Source organism: Sorghum bicolor, chromosome 6 (assembly GCF_000003195.3).
Source record: "Sorghum bicolor cultivar BTx623 chromosome 6, Sorghum_bicolor_NCBIv3, whole genome shotgun sequence".
NCBI classification, from domain to species: domain Eukaryota; kingdom Viridiplantae; phylum Streptophyta; class Magnoliopsida; order Poales; family Poaceae; genus Sorghum; species Sorghum bicolor.
Genome location: NC_012875.2, coordinates 33,729,725 through 33,755,237, shown reverse-complemented (window position 1 = coordinate 33,755,237; position 25,513 = coordinate 33,729,725). Strand labels below are relative to the sequence as shown.

Below are 25,513 nucleotides of genomic sequence, written 5' to 3'. Positions count from 1 at the left end.
GACAGCAGTTAGACTAGGACAGCACTTAGATTAGCATCTTGGACTAGTATCTTGGCATATGCTTGGCTAATAGCAGCCTATAAATATGTATCCCCGACCCTTCATGTTGGTATGGCATTGTGTGAGAAATAAACCAGAAAATTGTCCCAACTCCTAGTGTCATCCTCTCCCTCGATGAGAGTTAGAATTCTGCTACTACCTAGAGTAAGAGTTCAGCGACTAACAGAAGCTTGCACCTCGCCGCTGCTCCCCTCTACATCCAGCTCTAGGAATCCGTGCATGAGAAATAGAGCAGCCGCCACCTTTGATTCCGCGATGTTTGTTGCACCACCACGCTTGCGATCACACCGAGGATGAGGGCAATCTCGGGACCAGTGGTCGGCACGGTTGCAGCTGAGGCAGGTGCCGTCGCAGTTCGCCCTACAATCATGTAGCCTGAGCATCTCCTGCTCATCTCCTTTCCTAGCCTCGCAACAGCCCCAGCCGGTAGCAGCATCAGCTCCGGCTGTCCCTGCACACTCCTCTCCCTCTGCGCAGGCGAGCAGCAGCTCATCTAAAGCAGCCCTCTCTCCACGCAGCAGCCCCCCGGTAGCGCGCCATGTCCGCAGGGCAGTCTCAGCGCTCTGTCGCCTTGAGCACGCGGAGTCGGTAGGAGGCCGAGCTTGCCACGTTAGAGAAACGCGAGCGAGCGGCAGCAGAGACCGCTGCGGCGACGGTAAGGGCATCGAGGCTAGCAGCAGCCAGAGAGGAGGCGGAAGCGGCGGCAGATGCAGCGCGTGCAGCCGCAACGGAGGTCGAGGTTCTGCTCGGCAGCGTCAGCAGCTCCATTTCTGCTGACAATAGCGTCGACGTGGACCTCGACCTGTTAGCGAGGGAGGCAGTGCGAGAGCAGGCGGTGCGGTGGGCAGCCGTGCACACCCATGAACGCAGCGGCAGCCCAGACAGGAGCGGTCGCGCTATCAACGCTCCTGGAGGATGCGCGCACGGCGGTGGCGCTCCTAGAGAAGGAGCGCGCGACAATGGCGGCAGACGGGTCGATGGAGAGCGCGGCCATCACAGGCGGCGTGACTCTCTCTCCTCAGACAGTACCGTGGTTACCACGGGTTCTAGGCTGTTGTCAGGGACGTTGGCCCTGGCGGTGGGGGGCCTACTCTCACCAAGATCAACTACGTTGAGTGGGCCGCGGTGCCGCGGTGATGAAGGTGAGGCTCCAGGTGCGGCACATGTGGGAGGCAGTCCAGTACGGCGACGTCGACTACGACCAGGATCGACGGGCACTGGATGCCCTCATTGCTGCAGTCCCGCCCGAGATGCAGTTCTCACTTTCCAACAAGCGGACTGCCAAGGAGGCTTGGGACGCAATAACTGCAGCACACATCGGCAACGACCACGCCCGCAACTCCACGCTGCAGGCGCTTCGCAAGGAGTGGGAGAACTTCGCCTTCAAGCCAGGTGAGGACGTTGATGACTTTGCTCTTCGTGTCAACACTCTGCTGGAGAAGTTGGTGTTGTTCAGTAACGACACCTACAGCGAGGAGAGAGCTGTTGAGAAGCTCTTTCGCTGCATCCTTGAAAAGTACAAGCAGATGGCTTGCTTGATCGAGTCTTTACTGGACCTCTCCACGATGTCGATCGAGGCGATAGGTCGCCTCAAGGTCATCGACAGTGATGAGACACGGTCTCTCTCGGGGCCCATCAACATTGGCGGGAAGTTCCTTCTCACTCGGGAGCAGTGGGATGCTTGCCAAGGTGACAAGAAGGGGCGTCCTCTTCCACGATAGGCGGCCGCAAGCGTGACAAGCCGCGCAAGGTGCGCAAAGGCGCCCAAGCCGGGGCGCGAGGACATGCCGAGGGTGATAGCTGCAGAGGCGCTCAGGGCGGCGCCGCCGGCCAACACAAGCCACAAGACGACGCCTGCCGCAATTGCGGCCAGCTTGGCTATTGGGCCAAAAGGACTATCAAGAGTCACGACGCGGCCAGGCCCACGTTGCACAGGTGGAGGAGCTGGCTCTGTTCATAGCACATGCTAGCATCGAGCTACCTCCAGCGGCAACGGCCGCAGCGGCTCTCCTCCACCTTGATGTGCCAAAAGCACACGGCCTCCTCGGCTACGACTCCGGCAACGACAAGACTGACGGGTGGTTCCTCGACACCGGCGCCACCCATCACATGACCGGTCAACAGGAGTTCTTCACCGAGCTTGAATCTAGCATTCGAGGCATCGTCAAGTTTGGGGACGCCTTCGGCGTGGAGATCAAGGGCGTCGGCTCCGTCATCTTCACCACCGTGTCTGGTGAGCATAGGCTGCTCACCGAAGTCTCCTACATCCCTGCACTGAGGAACTCTATTATCAGCTTGGAACAGCTGGATGAGAACGGTTCATGCGCAGAGATCAAGCACGAGGTCATGAGGATTTGGGATCATAGTTGTCGCCTTCTTGCCAAGGTAACCAGAGGCGCAAATCGACTCTATATCCTCAACGTGCAGGTGGCACAACCCCTCTATCTCGTTGCTCGTCGAGACGACGAGGCGTGGCAGTGGCACAAGCACTTCGGGCACCTTCACTTTGAGACCCTGAAGCGGCTCAGTGCCACGGAGACAGTGTGAGGCCTGCCGTGCCTTGACCATGTGGAGCAGTTCTGCGACATCTGAGTGTTGACGAAAAAGAAGCGACTCCCCTTTCCCCAGCGGGCAAGTTTCCGAGCCAAGGAGAGGCTCGAGCTTGTGCACGGAGACTTGTGTGGCCCGGTAACAACGGCCACACCGAGAGGATGACGCTACTTCTTGCTGCTCACCGACGATCTCTCCCGCTACATGTGGGTGATGGTCCTCGGCAGCAAGGGAGAGGCTGCGGATGCCATCAGAAGCACGTAGGCTGCTATGGAGGCAGAGTGTGGCCACAAGCTGCGCGTGCTGTGCACCGACAACAGCAGCAAATTCACAGCGATTGAATTCACGTCGTATTGCGCTGAGGGCATTCAGCGCCACTACTCCATGCCATACAGCCCACAGCAAAACGGCGTCGCCGAGCGGCGCAATCAGACGGTTGTGGGGATGGCTTGGGCCCTTTTCAAGCAGAGGGCGATGCCGACTGGCGTTTAGGGAGAGGCGGGGTGAAGGCCGTCTACATCCTCAACCACTCGCCTACATGGGCGCCAGCCAGCGGTCTCCCACTTGCAGGTCTTCGGCTACCTCGCGTTCGCCAAGGAACTTGGCCACATCGGCAAGCTCGATGACTGGAGCACTCCAGGAGTGTTCATCGGCTACGTAAAGGGCTCGAAGGCCTACCGCATCCTCGACCCAAAAACACGGCGCGTGCGCACAGCGCGAGACGTGTTCAACGGAGGGCGAGGATGGGCGTGGGACAAGGCGGTGGACAATGGCTCAACTTCGACATATGACGACTTCACCGTCGAGCACGTCCACTTTGTGGGAGCTGAGGGAGTAGGCAGCTCTTCTTCGCCAAGCATGCCTACCTCGGCTCCCAAGTCTCCATTAACCCCGGTGTCTTCTATAATACCACGCTCTCCGGCCACAACTTCAGCTGCGCCGAATCCCTCACCGACACCACCACAGTCGGCGACGCCACATGCTCCAGTATCGACAGCCACTCCTCCAGGCACGTTGGAGATGGATGTGATCAAGAATAACCACACCTGGGAGCTTGTTGACCTCCCTCATGGTCACCGCGTAATCACCCTTAAGTGGGTGTTCAAGCTAAAGAGGGATGAAGTCGGCGCCATCGTCAAGCACAAGGCTCGCTTGGTGGCACGAGGTTTCGTGCAGCAAGAGAGGGTCGACTTTGACGACACGGGATGGAGTCCGTGCGACTCCTCCTTGCGCTAGTAGCCTAGGAGGGCTGGCGTGTTCATCACATGGATGCCAAGTTGGTGTTTCTTAACATCAACTTGAAGGGGGAGGTCTACGTGCATCAGCCACCAGGATTTGCGATTCCCGGCAAGGAGGGCAAGGTGCTTCACCTGCGCAAGGCCCTCTATGGCTTGCGGCAGGCACCGAGGGCGTGGAATGCCAAGTTGGATTCCACGCTAAAGGGGATGGGCTTCAAGCAAAGCCCGCACGAGGCGGCCGTCTACCGACGGGGCAATGGAGGAAATGCCCTGCTGGTGGGTGTCTACGTCGACGACTTGGTGATCACCGGCATCAAGGATGCAGAGGTGGCGGCATTCAAGAAAGAGATGAAGGCCACCTTCCAGATGAGTGACCTGGGGCCTCTCTCTTTCTACCTAGGGATCGAGGTGCACCAGGATGATATCGGGATCACGCTTCGACAAACAGCCTACACCAAGCGCGTCGTTGAGCTAGCTAGGCTCACCGACTGCAACCCAACTCTCACTCCGATGGAGAGGCTGAAGCTGGGCCGCGACAGCACGATGGAGGTGGACGCTACGTAACATCGGCGTCTTGTGGGGAGCCTTCGCTACCTCGCCCACATCTGACCAGACTTGGCGTTCTCCGTCGGTTACGCTAGTCGGTTCATGCAATGACCGACACTTGAGCACCAGCAAGCTGTGAAGAGGATCATCCGCTATGTTCCGAGGACTCTCGACCACGGTCTCTACTACCTGAGGTGCCCTGGCACGGCACATTTCGTCGGGTACAGCGACAGTGACCACGCGGGCGACATCGACACCAGCAAGAGCACAAGCGGGATTCTCTTCTTCCTCGGCAAGTGCCTCATTAGCTGGCACTCAGTTAAGCAACAGGTGGTGGCCCTGTCCAACTACGAGGCTGAGTACATAGTGGCTTCCACCGCTTCGACTCAGGCGCTCTGGCTCGCTCGACTGCTTGGTGATCTCCTCGACGGAGTCACTGAAGCGGTGGAGCTCAGGCTGGACAGCAAGTCCGCTCTGGCTCTGGCAAAGAACCCTGTTTTCCATGAATGAAGCAAGCACATCCGGGTGAAGTACCACTTGATCCGAGGCTGCTTGGATGAAGAAAGCATCAAGGCGAGCTACATCAACACCAAGGATCAGCTTGCAGACCTGCTCACCAAGCCTGTTGGGAGGGTCAGTTCCTTGAGCTCTGCTCCAGGATCGGGATGGTTCAACTTTCCCACAAGACGACGCACAAGACTTAGGAGAATGATGGATAAATCTTTGTACTGTGGCCTTTGTAGGGCTGCAGCACATGGTCCTTGTGACCCTACTGCATGGTGGTCTTTGAGGACAGCATCTTAGACTAGCATCTCGGACTAGCATATTGGCATAGGCTTGGCTGAATAGCAGCCTATAAATATGTATCCCCAACCCCTCAGGTTGGTATGGCATTATGTGAGAAATAAACCAGAAAATTGTTCCAACTCCTAGTGTCATCCTCTCCCTTGATGAGAGTAAGAGTTCAGCTACTACCTAGAGTAAGAGTTCAGCAACTAACAAAAGCTTGCACCTTGCCGCTGCTCCCCCCTACATCCAGCTCTAGGAATCCGTGCATGAGAAAAGAGCAGCCGCCACCTCTGCTTCCGCGACGTTCGCCGCACCACCACGCTTGCGATCAGGCCGAGGATGAGGGCAATCTCAGGACCAGTGGTCAGCGCGGTTGCAGCTAAGGCAGGTGTCGTCGCAGTTCGCCCTACGTTCACCATCAGCGCCACATGCCTTGTTCGTTTGTCCATCGCCGCCATCACAGTCACCCTTCGGCTTGTTCTTCTTGCCGACACGGGGATGTCGACAGTGATCCTTGGATAACCCAGCGCCTTCCTCCTTGAAGGCGCGCCACTGCTCAACAATGTACAGTAGCTTGCCTCCACGGCGGGCGTCTCGGAATCTGGCGCCTGCTCGCAGTCTTGCACCGCCTTGAGTCGCACGGTGAGCTGCTCAAAATCAAGGAGTGTCTCAATCTAGTTCATGATCTGCGCGTACCTCTTCGGCATGCACCGGAGAAACTTCTCCACGACGCGCTCCTCTGTCAGGTCGGTGTCGCCTGCTCACAGTCTTGCACCGCCTTGAGTCGCTCGGTGAGCTGCTCAAAATCAAGGAGCGTCTCGATCTAGTTCATGATCTGCGCCTACCTCTTCGGCATGCACCGGAGAAACTTCTCCACGACGCGCTCCTTCGTCACGTCGGTGTCGTTGTTGTGCGCCATATGCTCTATCAGATTGGTCAGCCGCATGGCAAAGTCCTCGACTTGCTCGCCGGGCTAGAAGGCGAGGGTTTCCCACTCTCGGAGCCGTTGCAGCGTCGCTCGGCATACGCGGTCACCGCCAACCTGCTGCGCGGCGATCGCGTCCCACGCCAGCTTCACCGTGGCCTTGTTGGGGAGGGAAATGCCGAGCTCAGTGAGGACGGCGGCACAAAGAGCCTCCAAGGCCTGGTGATCGTCATCGTAGATGACGCCGCGATGGAGACCGCCTCCCACAAGCGTCGAGCTTGGAGCTTCACCTTTATCAGCAAGCTCCACTCGTGGTAGTTGGACTTGGTGAGCATCAGCCACGACATTCCTGCCCCGAAGTCGCTGGCCTGCAGCACCGGCGAACACCTGTGGCGACCACGACGTTGCTCAGCTGACGGCGACTGGCGGCAGCGATGTGGGCTGCGCGATCCTGCTCTAGCTGGCTCCAGCTCCTCCCGCTCCATCTCAGCACATAGCACTGCTGCATCCGCCACCTCCGTAGCAGCAACGCGAGTCGCGCAGTCTGTGGCACCAGAACCTGCTGTGCCGCGCCAAGGGTTGATCACTGCTCCTCCAGCGGCGGCGCGCGATCTGGCCTCACTCACTAGAACCCTAGGCTCTTGATACCAATTGTTGCCCAGACATAGATCTCAGATTAGGGTAGAAAGCCTAAGGGCAGCTTGGCCATAGGCCGCTTGGATTGAATTGTAAAACTTACAAGACTTGGTTCTCAAGAAGGTCTGCCACTGCTTATATAGCAGAGTGGTCAGCTACCTACTACATCATATTCTAGTTCTAGGCATAAAGTAGACATTAAACTTGGCTGCTAAGCTAGCTGAAATTACCTAGACAGTGAATAATAAATGGCAGGAAAGTAAGATACAAGTAGCTAGGCTTAACTATCATTTACAACTACAAAAGAAGATAGCATGGTAACTGTGAGCAGAAACATATTCAGTTCAAAAATAGAAGTTGTCCTAAGTAAAATTTCTCTAACATTGAACAAGTTTCTGGAAAATAAATGCACAAACATCTACAGCATCAAATTAGTTTCATTAACTCCATGGGATGTCTTGATCGTGCATTTATTTGGTGTTGTAGATGTTAATACATTTTTCTTCCAGGTACAAACTCATTTTAGACCAGCATGGGGCTCAAATTTCAACTTCTTGGTAAAGAAATATGGTTTACAATTGCTTGTTTCATTCAGACACTATGAAAATGAAAGGGAGGGGGGGCGGGGGGGGGGTTGAAGTAGAATGCATATTCTGTAGTTAATAGCTTTTTTTTTTACAAGTCTGTAGTTAATAGCTTTAGAAATCTTATACTCTTATAAAGCAAAACCCCACTAACTATTTCTCTCAACGTGCAAGCTATCCAACTAGGCAATCCACTATCACACCCCACTATCTATTTCTCTTAACATGCAAGCTATCCAACTAGACAATCCACTATCACACACAATTAAAATCTACTAGCTCAAGTAATCGTAATGTCCACCTTAGCAAGTCACCTATTCTCTGAACATATAAGCTGTCCATCTAGACAATACATATTATAACCTATTTATATTCCTTCTTCATACCCGCGGCAACGCACAGGGAATCCTCCTAGTTTCCAGTAATGTGTAGATCTTGATTTTGGCCATGTGTACATCCACAAGATTAGCTCTATCCAGTTTAGGCCCATTTATAAAGTGCTAAACAAGTGAACATAGTGCTTTGTTATTTTTCAAAGAATATGAGGTATTTACAATTCGATTGACCACAAATATCATACATCTAAATTAGCACAGGAGTGGCTCCGGAGCAAACAATACTACTTTGAAAAGAACACTACGCTCAAACAGCTGCCATGTCTAGTTCAACAAAATAAACAATCAACTCAATGCAACCCAAAACAACATTGCAATCCATAAAGAAAAACAAATGCAGGTGAAGCATGCGATTAGCATAATTACAGGTGAGCAATTTACCTGCTTCCATAGAAGCCTGCAATCCCAATCAAGCAGAAACAGAGGATAGACAAACAAATCAAGCAGAAAAAAAAACTGTAAAGACCTTCATACACAAAATTGTTTAAAAAAAAAACAGTATTTCAAATTCTGCTAGCCTGTTCAGATGTTGCTCTTCTGGTTGCATCTCTTGCGAAAACAGCACGTGACTTTTGGCTTCTTTCAGCTGTTAATTGTATCTCGGAACCAACAATAGTACCATCCTACAGTGAAGGGAAGCGAAGTGGTAACCAGCAATACTTTTGAGCCCACAGTAAAAAAAGACAATTCCAAATAAGTAATAGATTACATGAATGATTTGAACAAGTAATATCCTTCCCCAGCCCCTTCCCCTCCCTCTCTAACAGGCTATCTACCAAGGCGCAGACACAGCCAAAGATGAGGGTAAGTGTCATACACTTGGTCCTCAGACCCCTACCCAGCTCACACCATATCAATACAGTAATCCACATAGGTTTCAGGGTGTGAAAAATAATCCATTTTTTCTTTCAATGAATCATTTTCTTCATTTAGCGCAACAGTGTACCATGGAATTATTAAGCTGAACAAAAAAAATATGAGCAATTTTGTAAATATAAAATATAGTACTGCATTTTTATCATAAATAAGCTATTAAAGTCCAGATCTGGATCCCCCAAACTCAATGTGCTACTTGAGGTCCGGGTATCCCAAATCAATGTGCAAAACTGTCTGTGGCATGTCAACATTGTCATCTCTCTTCCTATCTCTCCATTGCCGACAGTTTGCCATTGACAAAGCCACGAACTCCTCTCCCCGCAGCATGATGACAGAATGGCCCATGGGAATAGTTTAGGGACCACTAGTGTATTCGCTCCAAAATAAACTTAAAACTTTTGTACCAGAGCAGTACAGAACATTCAAGTATACGAGAAAATAAAAGGCAATGTACAATATTTTGGTTGCAAAGGTACAAGCTGAATATGTATACCTTATGACCTGATAGTGAAGTTGATGTTTTGGGAGGTAGAACTTCATGCTTTGCAAGTTCAACGACCTTGGTGCCTCCAACAAAGCTTGGGTGTGAAGTATTTATATAATCCATCTATAAAATAAAAGGTGCACCAACTTGTCACTACTCAAAGAAACATAAGAAAATAAACAATACAGATATTAAGTACACGCAGAATAGCACAAAGGCAGTTAAATCAAATGGGTTCCATATTAGCATGTACACGCAATTTCACTAGAAAATAGCAAAAAAAAACATGACTACAAAACTAGTAAAACATAGAGTATATGAGTTTAGGCCCATGTGGCTAGGCCCATGAGGCCCATGTGTATGACACTATATTCCTAACCCTCTAGGGTTAGCCCATGTTATGGAAAATCAGAACTCTAACATGGTATCAGCAGCCTAGGGTTTTCCCTACCCAACCCAGCCACCCAGCCGCCGCCGCCGCCCCTGGCCGGCCGGCCTTCTCCTTCTCCCCCTCCTTCCTATTTCACCTCCTTTCCTCCCCTCCCCACCTCCCCTTGGGCGCAAATCGTGCGTCCAGCGCCGCCCCGACCTGCAGCCGACCCAGCCACCTCTGCTAGCGCCGCCGCCGGCGCGGCTGCCGCCCTGACCGCGCGCGCGGGCCAGACGGGTGCTGCAGAGGACCCCGGCGCCGAGGACGTCGCGCCTGCAGCAGAGGACCCACTCCTACACGCCGGCGCGCACACAGGGGACCTGCTCGCACGAGCAGGGGATGCGCTCGATGGCCCTTCAGCCGCCGCCATCGCCGCGTATGCCAGGGCTGCGGCTGCTGCCGCCGCGGCAGGCCTCGGCATGCCTGTGGACAGGGCTGGGGCACTGGCCGTGGCCGCCGGGGCTCTACCCAGGGGGCTGACCTCCACTCTAGCCGGCGCGGGTGGACTGCCCCCGGCTGCAGCCCCCTTCCCTGCACCGCCTCCGCCGCCCGTGGCGCATCGTCCGGACACCCTCATCGCCGCTCTCGTCACTGCTCGTGCTGCGGCTGCGGAGGGCCGGGCCCGCGTGCATGAGGCCGCTCTCGCTTGGGAGTGCGAGCGCGACGCGGCCGACGCCTTGACCCGCCAGATCGCCAAAGCCGAGCAGTTCCTCGGCCTCCCGGCCTCACCGGACGTCAGGACCACGTCCTCGGGATCGGCTGCGGTCGTCTGGCACGATCCGGCCGACCCCCACGTGGTGCAGCTCCACTACCAGGCCGGGGGCGTCCAGAACATCCGCCTCCTCGTCCCGGTCGTCCTCGAGCCCGAGTCGCCCTCCTACGCTCGCTGGAGGGACTTGGTCCTTCTCACCCTTCGCCGCTACGCCCTCGACGACCACGTCCTCCTCGACACCGCGGGGGCGGTCCCGACCCCCTCGTGGCTACGCCTCGACAGCATCGTCCTCTCCTGGATTCTGGGGACGATCTCCCTGGACCTCCACGACCTCGTCCGCAACACTCCGAGCGCTCGCGGGGCCTGGCTGGCGCTCGAGGGCCAGTTCCTGGGCAACGCCGAAGCCCGGGCTCTGCGGCTCGACGCGAGCTTCCGCACCTTCGTCCAGGGCGACCTCTCCGTCAGCGAGTTCTGCCACCAGATGAAGGGCATGGCGGACTCTCTCGGCGACCTCGGCTAGCCCGTGGAAGACCACATCTTGGTCCTCAATGTTCTCCGCGGGCTCAGTGACCGCTACTCCTACCTCCGGACGTGGATCAGCCGGCAGCGGCCCTTTCCCACCTTCCTATAGGTCCATGACGACCTTGTCATGGAGGAGCTTACTCAGGGCCTACAGCCTGGGTCCACCTCCGCCCCGGGGTCCTCGTCCTCCTCGACTGCTCTCGCTGCCACTCCTCTGCCCCGTCCTGCCACACCACCACAGTCGTCACTTCTTGGTCCTCTTCCCCCCGGGCCGAGCGGGGGTGGGGGGGCCGTGGCGGCCGCCGTCGCCGTGGTGGGGGACGTGGAGCAGGTCGTGGGGGCAACACGACGCCGCCACCTCCACGGGGTGCACCCTAGCCATCCTTCCACAACCCATGGTCAGGGCGCATCTCCATGTGGTCCTTCCAGGCTTCCGGTGGTGAGCCTCGCCCGCCGGCGGCCATGCTTGCGGGTGTTTACTCGGGGTTTCCGACCCCGTGGACGGCACCCCCCACGTCTACGTGGCCGGGGCCTGCCGGCTGGGACAAGGTGGCTCTGGCCAACTCCTTCAGCACCATGGCCCTGACACCACCAGTTGGGCCAAAGTGGGTCGCCGACTCTAGGGCTACTTACCACACCACTCCTAACCCCGGTATACTTTCCTCTGTTCACCCTCCCTCTCTTCCTTCGTCCATTGTGGTCGCCAATGGGTCCTGTCTTCCAATCACCTCTGTGGGTGCAGCCGGCCCCCATGGTTCCTTTCGTCTTCCTGACGTTCTTGTTACTCCTTCTATGGTTCACAACCTTCTTTCAATTCGTCGTTTTACAGCTCTGTGGAGTTTAACTCTTCTGGTCTTACTGTGAAGGATTTGGCTTCCCGGCGTCCTCTGCTCCGATGTGACAGCACGGGGCCCCTTTACACTCTTCGCTTTCCGGCATTTGCCTCGCCTCCTTCGCCAGTTTTGTCAGCTGCCTTCGCCACCACCATCTCCACTACTTGGCACCAGCGTCTCGGCCATCCTGGACGTGATACCCTGATGCAGCTCAGTCGTAGTTCCGATATTCGATGTACTCGGGCTCATGATGAGCATCTGTGTCATGCGTGCCAACTGAGTCGTCATCCTAGTTATTAGGACCGGACCGGCGGTCCGACCGATAAAAGACCGAACCAGAGACTATAACGGTTCGGTTCACTTTAAAGACCGCTTATGCATTTGGACCGCTAAAAACCGGACGAACCGGCCGGTTTCTTGTAGAACCGGTGAACCGTCCGGTTCCATTCAAACCGGAGCGGCTCGAAAAAGTTGGCGTGCGGAAGCGTGCTCTGGCTGCTGGCTGCTGGCGTGCATGTGCATGCAACTGCGCCTGGCCGCTGGGAGGGTGGACCATGCAGGGCCCATCTATCTACTGTTACTGCTGCCACCTGGTGATTCTCGATTGGAAGATTTGGAGTACCAGATATTTGAATGCATGCGTGTAGTACTAGAATTTGGTCTTGGTGGCGCTGCAGGTTGACGTCAATGCTTCTTTTTAATTAAAAAAAAAACACTTTTTAGTATGACCTTTTGAACTAGTCAAATAACATATTCATCTTGATTATTTTAACAAGCTTGTAATACCGCAATCTATTTCATCTAAAGATTATTTTTATAACAATGGTTATTTAAATTAATATTCAATATCTAAGATTGTTTTTTTAATGATGAATATTTAAATTACTATTTGAGTCCTTTTTTCACCGATTTGTAAGTGCTCCTATGTTCTTTTTTCATGTGTATCTTTTACCTATCTTGTAAAACAACTCTAGAGTTGGTTATATAGTTGTGTGTTTTATCATTTTATGTGTGCAGTGATTAAATATAGGCCTTGTTTAGTTCCAAACTTTTTGGCAAAATGAGCACTGTAGCAATTTCGTTTGTATTTGACAAATATTGTTTAATCATGGACTAACTAGGCTCAAAAGATTCGTCTCGTCAATTCCGACTAAACTGTGCAATTAGTTTTTATTTTTATCTATATTTAATACTCCATGCATACGTCTAAAGATTCGATGGGACGGGGAATCTGAAAAATTTTGCAAAATTTTTGGGGAACTAAACAAGGCCATATGTTGCTAATTATTTGTTGTATATTATTAAATTGCACCGGTTCAAATTATTTGTGAGCGGTTCAATTCATCCGGTCCAAAATAATCGAACCGGCGGTTCAACCGGTTCCTAACGGTTGGACCAGTGAACCAGCAAACCGAAGCTCTCACCGGTTCGATGTCCGGTCCGGTCCTAATAACTATGGTCGTCATGTTCGTCTTCCTTTTCCTAGTTCTTCTTCTCATGCGGCCCGCATTTTTTACCTTGTACATTGCGACTTATGGACATCTCCTGTCATCAGTATTTCTGGATACAAGTACTATCTTGTGGTGGTTGATGATTATTCGCATTATTCTTAGACTTTTCCCTTACGTGCGAAGCCTGATGCTTTCCCCACACTTGTCCATTTTTTCGCTTGGGTGTCCACACAGTTCGGCCTCACCGTCAAGGCTGTCCAAGGCTGTCCAGTGTGACAATGATCGGGAGTTCGATAACTCCACCTCCCGTGCCTTCTTTCTCCCTCACGGTGTCCAGTTGCGCATGTCTTGCCCGTACACCTCCTCTCAAAACAGCAAGGCTGAGCGCATGATTTGCACCACCAACGACACCGCGCGTACTCTTCTTCTTCAGGTCTCGCTTCCGGCTCGCTTCTGGGCCAAGAGCTTGCACACCTCCACTTACCTCCTTAACCGCCTTCCTTCCTCTGCCTGCCCAACTCCCACCCCACACCACGCTCTCTTCGGTACCCCCCCTCGCTACGATCACCTTCGAGTCTTTGGGTGTGCGTGTTACCCGAACACCACCGCCACCGCTCCTCACAAGCTGGCTCCCCGTTCGACTCTCTGTGTCTTCCTTGGGTACTCCCTGGATCACAAGGGGTACCGATGCTACGACCTTACCTCTCGTCGAGTCCTCATATCTCGCCATGTGGTGTCCGATGAGTCGATCTTTCCCTTTTCCACCACTACCACTCCCGCTTCCACCTCGGAGCTTGACCTCTCCTCTGTGTTTCCTACTGACCCGGTAGTCGAGCCACCTTTGCCGGTGTTTCCTGCAGGTACTGCTACGTCCCCTGTCGCCCGTGACACCACGGGGCCTCTACCCTGCCCGGGTCTCGAGGGGTCACCTTCCGGCCCGGCCCCTGCGCCTGACGCGGGTCCCGGGTCGGCACCCCCGACACCGGCCCCACCGGCACGCTTCGCCCAGCCGGTGCGTGTCTACCAGCGACGTGCTCCCGGTGTGGGTCCCAGGTCGGCGTCTCCGACTCCGGCCCCACCGGCACGCTTCGCCCAGCCGGTGCACGTCTACCAGCGACGTGCCCGGCTGGCGCCGCTGCCTCCGTCGGCGCCGGTGGCCCCCTCTTCGCCGGGGCCACCTGCGCCACCGGCGACATCTTCCCCGCCGGCAACACCGACCCCGCCGCCGAGGCACCCAGCTTCCCAGGTCGCGACGCCGGTGTACCACCCTCCGCTCCTTCACCGACACCCGCGTCATGTTCACCCGATGGTGACGCGACACGCGGCTGGTACCCTGCAGCCCCGGGCTCTTGCAGCGATGCCCGGGGACTCGCAGGTCTCCCCGGTACCCTCTTCCGTCCACGAGGACTTGCTGGACCCTCACTGGCGCCAAGCGATGGAAGAGGAGTACGCGGCCCTCCTCGCCAACCAGACTTGGGATCTGGTCCCTCGTCCCCCGGGCTCCAACATCGTCACCCGCAAGTGGATCTAGACCCACAAGCGCCGGGCTAACGGCACCCTTGAGCGGTACAAGGCTCGCTGGGTTCTCCGGGGCTTTACTCAGCGCCCCGGTGTCGACTACGACGAGACCTTCAGCCCGGTAGTGAAGCCGGCCACCGTCCGCACGGTGCTCTCGCTGGCTCTCACGCGCGGGTGGCCCGTGCATCAGCTGGACGTCAAGAATGCCTTCCTACATGGCGTTCTTACTGAGACAGTCTACTGCAGTCAGCCGGCGGGGTTTGTTCACTCTTCTCGTCCCGACATGGTGTGTCGGCTCAACAAGTCTCTCTACGGCCTCAAGCAGCCCCCCCGGGCGTGGAACGATCGGTTTGCTGCCTTTCTACTGACTCTGGGGTTTGTAGAGGCCAAGTCAGATATCTCTCTGTTCATCTATCACCATGGCACTGAGACTGCATGCATATCTGCTCCTCTATGTTGATGACATTGTCCTCACAGCCTCCAGTGAGTCACTCCTTTGGCGGATCATCGCCTCTCTTCAGCAGGAGTTTGCTATGAAGGATCTGGGTGCACTACATCACTTCCTCGGGGTCACTGTTGAGCCTCACCCTGCTGGATTACTCCATCATCAGCGGCAGTACACTCTTGATATCCTGGAGAGAGCTGGGATGACTGACTGCAAGCCCTGCTCCACTCCAGTTGACACACAGGGCAAGCTCTCGGAGGCTGAGGGTACACCTGTGACAGATCCCACTGCATATCGGAGTCTTGCCGGGGCACTTCAGTACCTCACCTTCACCCGGCGGGATATCACCTATGCAGTTCAGCAGATCTGTCTCCATATGCATGATCCCTGCGAGCCACACCTCACCGCTCTCAAGCGGATCCTACGCTACCTCCGCGGCACCGTCGACTTCGGTCTCCTTCACCGACGGTCGTCCTCCACTGAGCTCGTCGTCTACACTGACGCTGACTGGGCCGGGTGTCCGGACACCCGCCGCTCCACCTCCGGCTACGCCGTCTTCTTAGGCGGCAACCTGGTGTCTTGGTCGTCCAAGTGTCAGCCGGTCGTCTCCCGCTCCAGTGCCGAGGCGGAGTACCGCGCTGTCGCCAACGGCGTGGCTGAGGCTTCCTGGCTCCTGTAGCTCCTCGCCGAGCTCCACAGTCCTCTCTCCCGTAGCGCACTGGTCTACTGCGACAACGTCAGTGCGATGTACCTCTCCACCAACCCGGTTCAGCACCAGAGGACCAAGCATGTGATCGATCTACACTTCGTCCGGGACCGGGTCACCGTCGGCGATGTTCGGGTCCTCCACGTCCCGACCACCTCCCAGTTCGCCGACATCTTCACCAAGGGTCTCCCATCGTCGACCTTCACCGAGTTCCGCACCAGCCTCAACATCACCAGTGGCTAGTTGTGTCTGTGGGGGGGGCTCGTGTACTGTACTTCTTTTCTTTCGTGTCCAGTCTGTAAACTCCGCTGCGACGGTAGTTCAGATTGCGGGGGGGGTGGTGTTAGAGTATATGAGTTTAGGCCCATGTGGCTAGGCCCATGAGGCCCATGTGTATGACACTATATTCCTAACCCTCTAGGGTTAGCCCATGTTATGGAAAATCAGAACTCTAACAAAACATCTGATTTGTATGATTATGACTTTGAAGCAGCAAATGAAGATCTTCAAAAAAAAATGATTCTTTGTGATTTGACAAGGTTTATGAAAAACTGGTAACGGACTCCACCTTACTACTTCGAAAAGGATACAGATACCTAATAGCACACAATAAAATATTTTAATGTTCAATGCTAAATAAATTTGGACACAAAACAAATTCAATGGTTAATGATTACCTACTGCCAGAAGAATACAATTGAGGGGACAAACAAGACAATTTTTTTGGGAGCAATCCAGTAGCTACATGCTATTGGAAGATCAGAACATAGGAAAGTAAACGCTTGCCTCCATTTCGATGATATGGGTTATCATTGTTTCTGCAGGTCGAAGGCCATCTCTCAAGAAACTGCAAACGACTTCACTCATCCGCTTTTTAAGAACTGGAAATTTCTGAAGTTCAGTGATTAAGCAACCATGGCTAATCTGCATCAAATAGGATATTCTAAGCACTTTAATTAAAGGTTCACAGGATACAAGCATACAAGAGTTATGAACACATACTTTGATTAATTCATCATAGATAAATTGGGCACACTGAAGACTTGGGTCAAGTAGGCGACCAATCTGCTTTCGCACAAGAATCTCAAATGGTACCTAAAACTCAAAAAGGAAAACACAAGGATTATGTAAAAAGAACACAAATTAGTAGAAATACCAAACATAATCTAGCCAAACACAAACCTCAGGCAGAAACATAGCCCCTTTTGGACCACCAGAATTCTGGATGGTTGTGCGGACATCATCATCAGTAATACTCTTGCAAGGGTCAATTTCCTGCTGGTATGAGTAGGTAATTAAGAGGTGCAAATTACAGAAACACCAGACAAGGCAGAAGGACAATGCATATTCTTGCTAATGAAATTGTGGACATAAATAACGGTTTGTTGGGTAGGAAGGCATCAGAACCAATTAATTCAGAACGACAGGAAATAAAGATCATTTTTCCAACACATCCTGGTATCAAACAAAGGATAAAGTAGTTGTACATCAAATAACTCGACAGCACAAGTATGAATGTATGTTATTGGAAACCTAGAAATAGACTGAGCACTTTCATTGCAGAAAAATATTCTTCTATCACACAATGCACTGCACACTTTTTTTTTGTCCTGGAGCATGTTAATAAGGGAGGCAAGAGGCATAAAGTCAGACTTAGCAGCCAAAAGGTACTCTGACCGAAGCTTAACTGCTGTCTGCGTGAAGCATAACTTTACTGAAACATCCAGTAATAGGACGGCAGGAAACTTTTTTTTAATGCAATGGCAGGACCTCTGCCTTTCAGTTAAGAAAAAATAGAATTGACCCAGTTTATTAGGTAAACCAAGCCTAAAACATCAGTCGCAGTTTATTAAAGGAAAACAGGTGAAAAAACTAAACACAACAAACCAGACGGCTAATCCCGAGCAACCCACCTACACATAACGATAATACACAGCCGACAGAGTGCACTGCACGCCATCGTTTGCCGAGCTTATCACAAGTTATAGCGATAAGAAGCTCCGACTTCCCACAACGAACATCAGCCGAAGCCCTAACACGTCGCCAGCTACTCAGTACTCACAAGCCCCAGGCTCCAAAGAAAGTGAACACAGCTTGTCATCATTGCCAAGCTTTGTTGCAACCCCACAACGAAAGCAGCTACAACTTCGCCACGGATCCACCCTAGGAAAGCCATAGATGTGCCACAAGCATGTAGCCAACCCAAGGTTTGCAGATAAGAGTAAATGTCCCACAGGGACCAGCATCCATCAAGGCAGTGCAGGATCTTCTAGGCGGCGCCTGCAGGAAGGATACGACACTAAGCGCCAACTTCACCTGCCTAGGGACCCTAGGCGGAGTTTCCTCAGAAGAAGAGGGGAGGCGCCTCGACGATGCTTCAAGGAAACGACCCCTAGAGGTGTCACCATCATCCGCTCTGGCTAACATCGGCCAAGGCTTTTGCCCAACACATCCCTCCTCATACCTACACACAAAGGCCACACCACCGCTTGTCAGCCGGTCCTGCAAACACTGCGGCGTGTGGTCAAGCACACTATGCGGTCAATGCAGCTGGTCCTGCAAAGCCAGGTGAAGTTGTCCATCGTCTGCCACCGCATGCAGCTCGCAAGCTAAACTCAGAGCCATTGCAGATGAAAGGCCATGCCCATGACAGGTTCGTTGTGGCCAGCCATCATGGCCGCCCAAAGACGGACCACGCCGACGTCACCACCAACGCAAGCCTGCTCGCCACCTCCTATGCTACACGGTCGCAGGCCTAGTGCTCGTTCGCCTCGCCATCAAGCACCCACCCCCAGTGGCTTTGCCTGCCCCCATGAGCAGCCGCCCCCGCACCACCTCGCCACCGCCCGCCCGCCAAGGAACTCACACTACCGCCAACCTAAAGTTGACTGAGTCGCTAGAACAACCTGGTCGCGCTTGTAGGTGAAGCCGACGACGCAAGGGACGCCGGCCACAATAGATCTACTCTCCACCGCCTGGGCCCAATCCAGCCATGGTGGCGGTGGATCTCGGCAACCCCCACCCAACTAGAGCCAAGCATGGCTCCATGAGAGCGAGAGCAGGCCACAGTCACTCCGCCGCCGTGCAGCCGCCATTAGAGATGGCAACGGGTATAAATCTGCTGGGTTTTGTTTTTGTTAGCCCAAACCCATGCCCATGAATATAAAATTTGCTCGCTAAAAAACCCATGACCATGACAGGTTTAATTTGATGCCCAGACCCATGCTCATCGGGTCATGGGTACCCATCGGGTTGCCCATGGGCATAACCACATAGCAACGAAGAAAAAAATCGAACATGAAAATCATGTCTCAGAACATGAAATTATATTCATTCTTCTCATTTTTCACTTGAATAGGCATATCATCTTATATATGTCTCTGAACATAGTAGTTTAGTAGAAAAATTTAGGATATTGTGTACTGATATGATTGCTTCACTATGATGGATCCAGTTTTAAAAGCCCATGGGTTTACGGGTTTGGGTACTACATCCCCATACTCATGCCCACAAACCCTTTGGGTCTAGATTTTTGCCCATTAATAAACCCATGGGTAGAGAAATTGACCCATACCCTTTGCCTAATAGAGTAAAAACCCATCGGGTTTCGAGTTTCGGGTACCCGTTGCCATCTTGAGCCGCCAAAGGTCTCACCAACACAAGCCTGGCCCAAGGGTTGTTAGATCCGGGATCCAGCGGTACGAGGTCAGCCGCCAGAAGGAGCAGCTCGCACAACACAATGGCAGACAACAGCTTGACGGTGCCAATAAGCACGAGGAAGAGGGGAGAGAAGGCCTCGTCGTCGCTTTCCTTGTGAGCCCACGCACCGGTGGCGCGCTCTGGCAACATCAAGGGAAAGCGGAGGAGGAAAAAGCAACACGAGAAAGAAAATCCAAGGTTCAAGTCTAAGTGTCTAACCCTACGGCTATGGCAGGTATCAAGAGGGGGGCATCTCGTTAGAACTACATTGCATGTAATGTAAAGCTCTAAAGCCCTTAGTCTATATTAACATTACAAATGAAATAATGCATTATTAACCAAAATAAGAAAGGATAAAGGTCACCTTCCATGGTGGTTTTGTGTTATTCAAAAGATAGCATATTGCTTCAATGTCCATTTCTCACTCGTATTATAGAATTCTTATCCCCATGGTCTTAGTGACTAGTGAGTCATATTCTCATTCACATGCCTGCTAGATAAATATTTAAAGTTGTTTCTTTCACAAACCTCCAGACTCTTGACAAATATTGACTGAAAAATGTAGTGAACCCTTGCTCCACCAGAAAGTTTATCTGTAGATACCCTGTTTTTCCCCTCTACCATTGAAGAAAAAGCTGAAACTAGGAAAACAATAAAATGTTAGAATAATATAGCTTTGAGAGAATTTAAACTGAAAGATATAAAGAAGACATCATCTTGCATGAGAAACGGCCTTATAAGATAAACATCAAATTTCAATGCAATGCAATCTAAAGAGTAACACAATAAGAACAAGTAAAGTATTCCTGTTTTCTTAAAAACACACACAAATGATTTCTAGTTGTTGCAACCGGAAGAATGTAAGACCAATTTTAAATTCTTTAAATAATGAATGCGAGCAGTTGCAACCATCGTAATAGAAATACAAAATGTTGTCGTTAAGGTTTTCAGGCAGAACAAATTATTCTTCACCTTCACAATATTTTCTCAATATATTCAACAGTTGGACTCCCTGACCAGCCTGCATCCACCAAGATTAAAAAAAAATCTAAGATTAAGAGGGTAATAATGTAAGTACAGTAAATTTTGAAGGTTTCCACATATGTTCTGAAAAAATATCATAAAACCATGTCAAGAAAATATTCTAATTTGATGTTATCGACTACACTTTTAATGTCCTTCTGTTGTCATAAAGAAATATATTAAAATGTATAAGTGCAAATAAATGTACCATAAAACCATATCTCATGGAAAATTTAATGAAACTAAAAAATTCGACCTGCAAGGGTAAGACATCCCCAGGACAGCATTAAGAAGAAGACCTTCTCATGCAAGTCGAGAAAACCCCCGAACCCCTGTCCCACCCATACAGAGTGGCACCGTAGCCCATGTGAGAACGACCACAACAGGGACCGGACCTTAGACCTGTGCTTTGGCATGAGACAAAAGAGGGGATTTTTTTTAACCCGAGCCTAAAATTCGCTCCCACGGGGAGTCAAACCCAGGACCTGAGAAGTGCCACCGGGTTCCTCTAACCAACTGGACTAGAGGCTCTTTGGCGAATTTAATGAAACTAATTTGATGTTGTAGATGTTGGTGCATTTTTGTGTAAACTTGGTCAATGTTAGAGAAGTTTGACTTAGGACAAACCCCAGTGGATTGCAATTTGGAATGTTGAGTGTATCTCTAGTGCTCCATGGCAATCCATCATGATGCATGCTTTACAGTTTTAGAAGTATGAAGGCATCTATCAATATAATTACCGCTGATTCTACAGTATCACCATAGGCAGCATGTTCCTTCGCAACTGCTACCAACTGAGCATTTATGCGAGTTTTCAAGCCTGGAAGCATATTTGTGATGTGCTTTAGCAGAATCTACAAAAAGGACCATGATAAATCGTAATCAGTTGAACAGATAAAATCATTAGAAACGTACTAATATTATTTGTAGAAACACAACAACTTCACAAGTGTAAACAGGTGGCTACAGAATAACCACAGTCAGTCAAGTTGCAGTACCAAAGCCTTAAATCTTGAAGTAAAAATATCAAGCATCATAATAAATTCATTAAGCATTTTGTGCTAATTATAATCTAAGCTTCAAGACTTTTACTGTACTTTTACTGTGTTCCTGACTATGCCATATAGCATTGCTCATTTCAATTTAAGCATGAGGCATGAGAATTTAACTTCGAGTCATTATCCTGAACTAGTTGAGACTGATTCATTCTTCATCATATTAGAGATTGCGACAACTTTTCCAGAAATCCTAAAATTTTTAATGTTTCTGCAGGAAATTAACAGATAAAATCCAAAGGGTGGAAAGGAACTTGGTATACAGAGGCAAAGTATAACGAGCAGATATTTAACAGTAATATACCATATTTAGCTTTTTGGCCAATTGAGGAACACCACAACAATGTGCCAGACCATTGTAAGCCTGTCAAACACAAAACAATGAACCAGATTTTTAAGAAAGTGTGCTTGATCTACAGTAAAAAAATGTTGCACAGATAAAATTTAATTTCCTGACATACAGGTAGAGTCGAGAAGAATTTTTCCTCAAAAGCAAGTGCATCTTGGACGCTTCGATTGAAGTTGATATCCTGTTGCAATCAGCTAGTTAAAAGTAAGAACGTAAAACTTCACTACTTCAGAAAAACAGCTAAGCAGGTACCAAAACCCTGCTTCTAAGATCAAGATCATAAACAGAACAAATGTAAAAGCAAATCAATAGTTCTAATATCACAAATTTCATTTTTCTTTTTAATACAACATAATGATCTCCTATTTTTGTTCCTTGTGATTGGAGACATCAACCTAGCATTGTGTGAGGCCATAGAACCAATTAACCAACAACAACAAAGCTTTTTATCCCAATCAAGCTGGCATTGGAAGGCTATAGAAATAACTACTATTGAGAGAGAACACAAACTGACAATCAAATATTACAAGGCCTGTGGTTCAGCAAAGAATATACCTCTTGGCTGCGATTCACAACACCTACATAACCAAACTTGAGTGGAATCACATTTCCCAGCAAGAAGTTACGAGCATCAGTGCCCCTGTCCATGATATCTAACTAAAGGCATTGAAATGAGGTTATCAAAATGACCATACAGTGATCAAAGGACTATACAACAAGTTGTGTACAGTAAATAAATACCTTGGTGATAACACCAATTGTACGAGACCCTGCCAGTAAAACAGCAAGCAGTTAAAGGTTTACACTTAATTAGCTGTCCACTACTACAAAGGAAATAGTAATCAAATGCATTATTTAAGTTAATTAAGTACCATCAGGATCAGCAAGCCTTGCCAGTTGGAGCGCATCAGAATTAGCTAAATCAGCATTTGCAGGAGAAACAGCCAATATAATACAACTTGGATGCTTAATGTATTGCATGATCATTGCTCTAATTCTTGACTCAATATCACTGGGCTGGTCTCCAACTGGCACCCGTGTTATTCCAGGGAGGTCAACCAAGGTGATGTCTAAGACATTTGGTGAAAAGATTTTCAGACGAATTTGTTTCTCAGAAACCCCTTTATTATCTCCAGCTTCTTTGTCCGTTTCAAGCTGAAAGCAATCAATTTCTTTCATCACATGAGAACATAATAAGGCATAGAAGTTTTTTTTTTCAAATATGGTACCAATGTAAGAATAGAATAATAAAGAGTGGCATGGGAGTTCAGCAATAGTGTCCAATAACTGCAAGAGTAGATAAACAAAAGAGGAGTGAAGTAAAATGTTAAGAATTAAACTTTTTATTGTAGGACTCAAAAAATAAGGAGCGAAGTACACTCAAAACTGATTCAAAATGCAATGGACAATATCTATACTAATCAAGTAGATTATCACACTGGAGAGCATATTTTTGTTAACTTTGAGTGCATCATGTAAGTATTCCTCATGAAATGAACAATCAATAACAGCACGTGGCTGTCGCACACGGTAAAGCACATTTCTTAAGTACTAAAAACAAAATGTGCACCCTTGCCAAACAACGGCAGCACAGGATAGGTTCTAGGTAAATAAGATGGCCCACTCAGATAGTAACGTCCAGTCTTTAGCATTTCATAGTAGAAAATGGCTAATAAATGTAATTGTGTATATAGTAATAAAGCAATCCACAGTAATGCGAATGTATGCTAAAATGGCTCATGTTGTGATCCTAGGCAAAAATCAAAATAAAGTGTCAAGTTTTTACATGGTCATCATCTTTTCCACTATACAGCCTTAACTATAACTATGTTAAAAGTTCACAAAAATCTTCATACTGAGGTAATACTTGAAAAATAAAACATCATAGCACAAAGATTTAACCAAATTTTCCTTCTTTTAGCTTTTGCCAATAATATTGGCTCTATCGATATGCTATCGCACAGCATCTCCAAAAGCTCCTTAAAAATTACTTGATAAGTCGATGATTCTGCCGAGTGAGCAAAATAAACAGGGAGCTCTATTTTTGCCTACCTCCAATAGTTTCTGATAATTAACTTACTAAAACTCGAAAACCAGGTGAGAGGAAAACCCGGGCAGGAAAGGAGGAAACCACGGTGGAGGGGGCACCTGGATGGATAGCGAGTGTGGAACACATGTGTATATATATGAGTTGAGGGGGAATTTACCAAGTGCTTATCTTTAGGGAGTTGAGATAGAAAATTGTTGGAATGCTGTTATTTTTTCCTTTTTACAACAAAAAAAAAATAGGGAGCTGTTTTAAGGAGCTCTTGGAGATGCTCTTACATTTTTCTTTAGGAAAGAAAATCTGCTAGAGTTGCTCTAAATCAGCACATATATGAACTACAAGTTCAGAGTGGTTTTGCGGTTGCAATTGTACCCAAACAAATACCCTTTTCAGCTAAATAGGAGTAGATCCCTAGTGTCTCAAGCATTGGACAAAACACATCGCCTATATGCAGCCCAAAAAGAGACGAAGCTCGGCACTTACCTGGATCTCGCGCTTGATCTGTTCGAAGTCGTGGAACTGGCGGCCGGGGGCATGAAGAAATTCCCCCCATTCCTCGGGGGCCGCATGGCGCACGAGCTGGAGCACGAGGGGGCAGCGCGTGCAGATGTCGGGGCCCCGAGGGAGGAAGTCGCGGCCGACGAGCGCCTCCAGCACACTGGACTTGCCGCTGCTCTGCCCACCGATCGCTGCCACCTGCGGCAGCTCCAGACCAGCGGCGGCGTCGCCATCCAGCCGCGCGATGATGTCCTGAAGACTGTTGACCAGCGGGATCACCGCCTGCCCCACCGTCTCCGGTACCGCCGCCGCTGGCTTCGGCATCTCCACAGGCAGAGTAGGGTTTTGAGATGGATGATTGAAAGGGGAGCGCCGGAGCGGGGTTTCTCCTTTTTCTTTCTTTCTTTTAATTTGAATTTTCTATGGGTTCGCAAGGTTTGTGTGCTTTGTGTGAGGCACCGGCTCGTAGAAATTGCTACATGCTCCTTCCTTTCAAAAGGAGAGAAATCAAAGATATTTAACTTTTTCGTAATTTTTAAAAGCAGAAAATCAAACATATTTAACTTTTAGCTAAATATATATTAAAATATTAATATTTATAGTATATACAAATATTTATATTCATGGTATAAAATTAAATTGTTGAATCTATTGTCACAGTAAACTAATTTACATATACAAATGTTGTTGATATTTTCTATAAACCTAATAAATTTAAAAAAAAAGTTTGGTCAACATGAATAACATAGTGACAGATGAAATTTGATAACTTTTGAATTTTATTAATAGGGTAACTTTTTTTTGCCCAACTCTCACTATTTTCCTAATATTTTCATACGAGGAATCAAGTTTACAATCAAATACTTTATTAACTATTTTTTTTTGAAAATACCTCATGTGTGACATGGTTACTATTTTTGCTATATTATTGTGTACTCCCTTCATTCTAATTTTACCTAGACCGATAGCTTTTATCATGTATTTATATATACACTATTTCTAGATATATAGTAAAAATATCTATATCTATATTTAATAATAAAGAAGCAAAATGTCAGCTCTTTATTTGGTCTATTTATTTTTTGGTCCGTCTCTCTCTAACTATCGAGTAATGAAGAGTTTCTTTTGTTTTGACTTATATT

The 25,513-nt window shown here is 49.7% G+C and overlaps 1 protein-coding gene across 2 annotated transcripts in view; it reads right to left on the bottom strand.

Annotated features, from left to right (window-relative positions):
• The window catches only part of LOC8070793 (dynamin-related protein 3A), a 30,464-nt gene extending 5,647 nt beyond the window's left edge, over positions 1-24,817 (bottom strand). The window contains exons 1-15 of one of the 2 annotated variants that reach the window (XM_021462924.1): positions 24,357-24,817; positions 22,699-22,981; positions 22,568-22,596; positions 22,382-22,483; positions 21,939-22,007; positions 21,782-21,841; positions 21,163-21,276; positions 20,372-20,420; positions 19,928-20,034; positions 16,883-16,978; positions 16,703-16,795; positions 16,487-16,624; positions 9,093-9,206; positions 8,242-8,346; positions 8,105-8,120 (exon numbers count right to left, since the gene is read on the bottom strand). In XM_021462924.1, coding sequence (XP_021318599.1) covers positions 8,105-8,120; positions 8,242-8,346; positions 9,093-9,206; positions 16,487-16,624; positions 16,703-16,795; positions 16,883-16,978; positions 19,928-20,034; positions 20,372-20,420; positions 21,163-21,276; positions 21,782-21,841; positions 21,939-22,007; positions 22,382-22,483; positions 22,568-22,596; positions 22,699-22,981; positions 24,357-24,695 — 1,714 coding nt within the window. In that variant the 5' untranslated portion in view covers positions 24,696-24,817. The remainder of the gene's footprint in view (positions 1-8,104; positions 8,121-8,241; positions 8,347-9,092; positions 9,207-16,486; positions 16,625-16,702; positions 16,796-16,882; positions 16,979-19,927; positions 20,035-20,371; positions 20,421-21,162; positions 21,277-21,781; positions 21,842-21,938; positions 22,008-22,381; positions 22,484-22,567; positions 22,597-22,698; positions 22,982-24,356) is intronic. The other variant, XM_021462925.1, reaches the window with a different exon arrangement.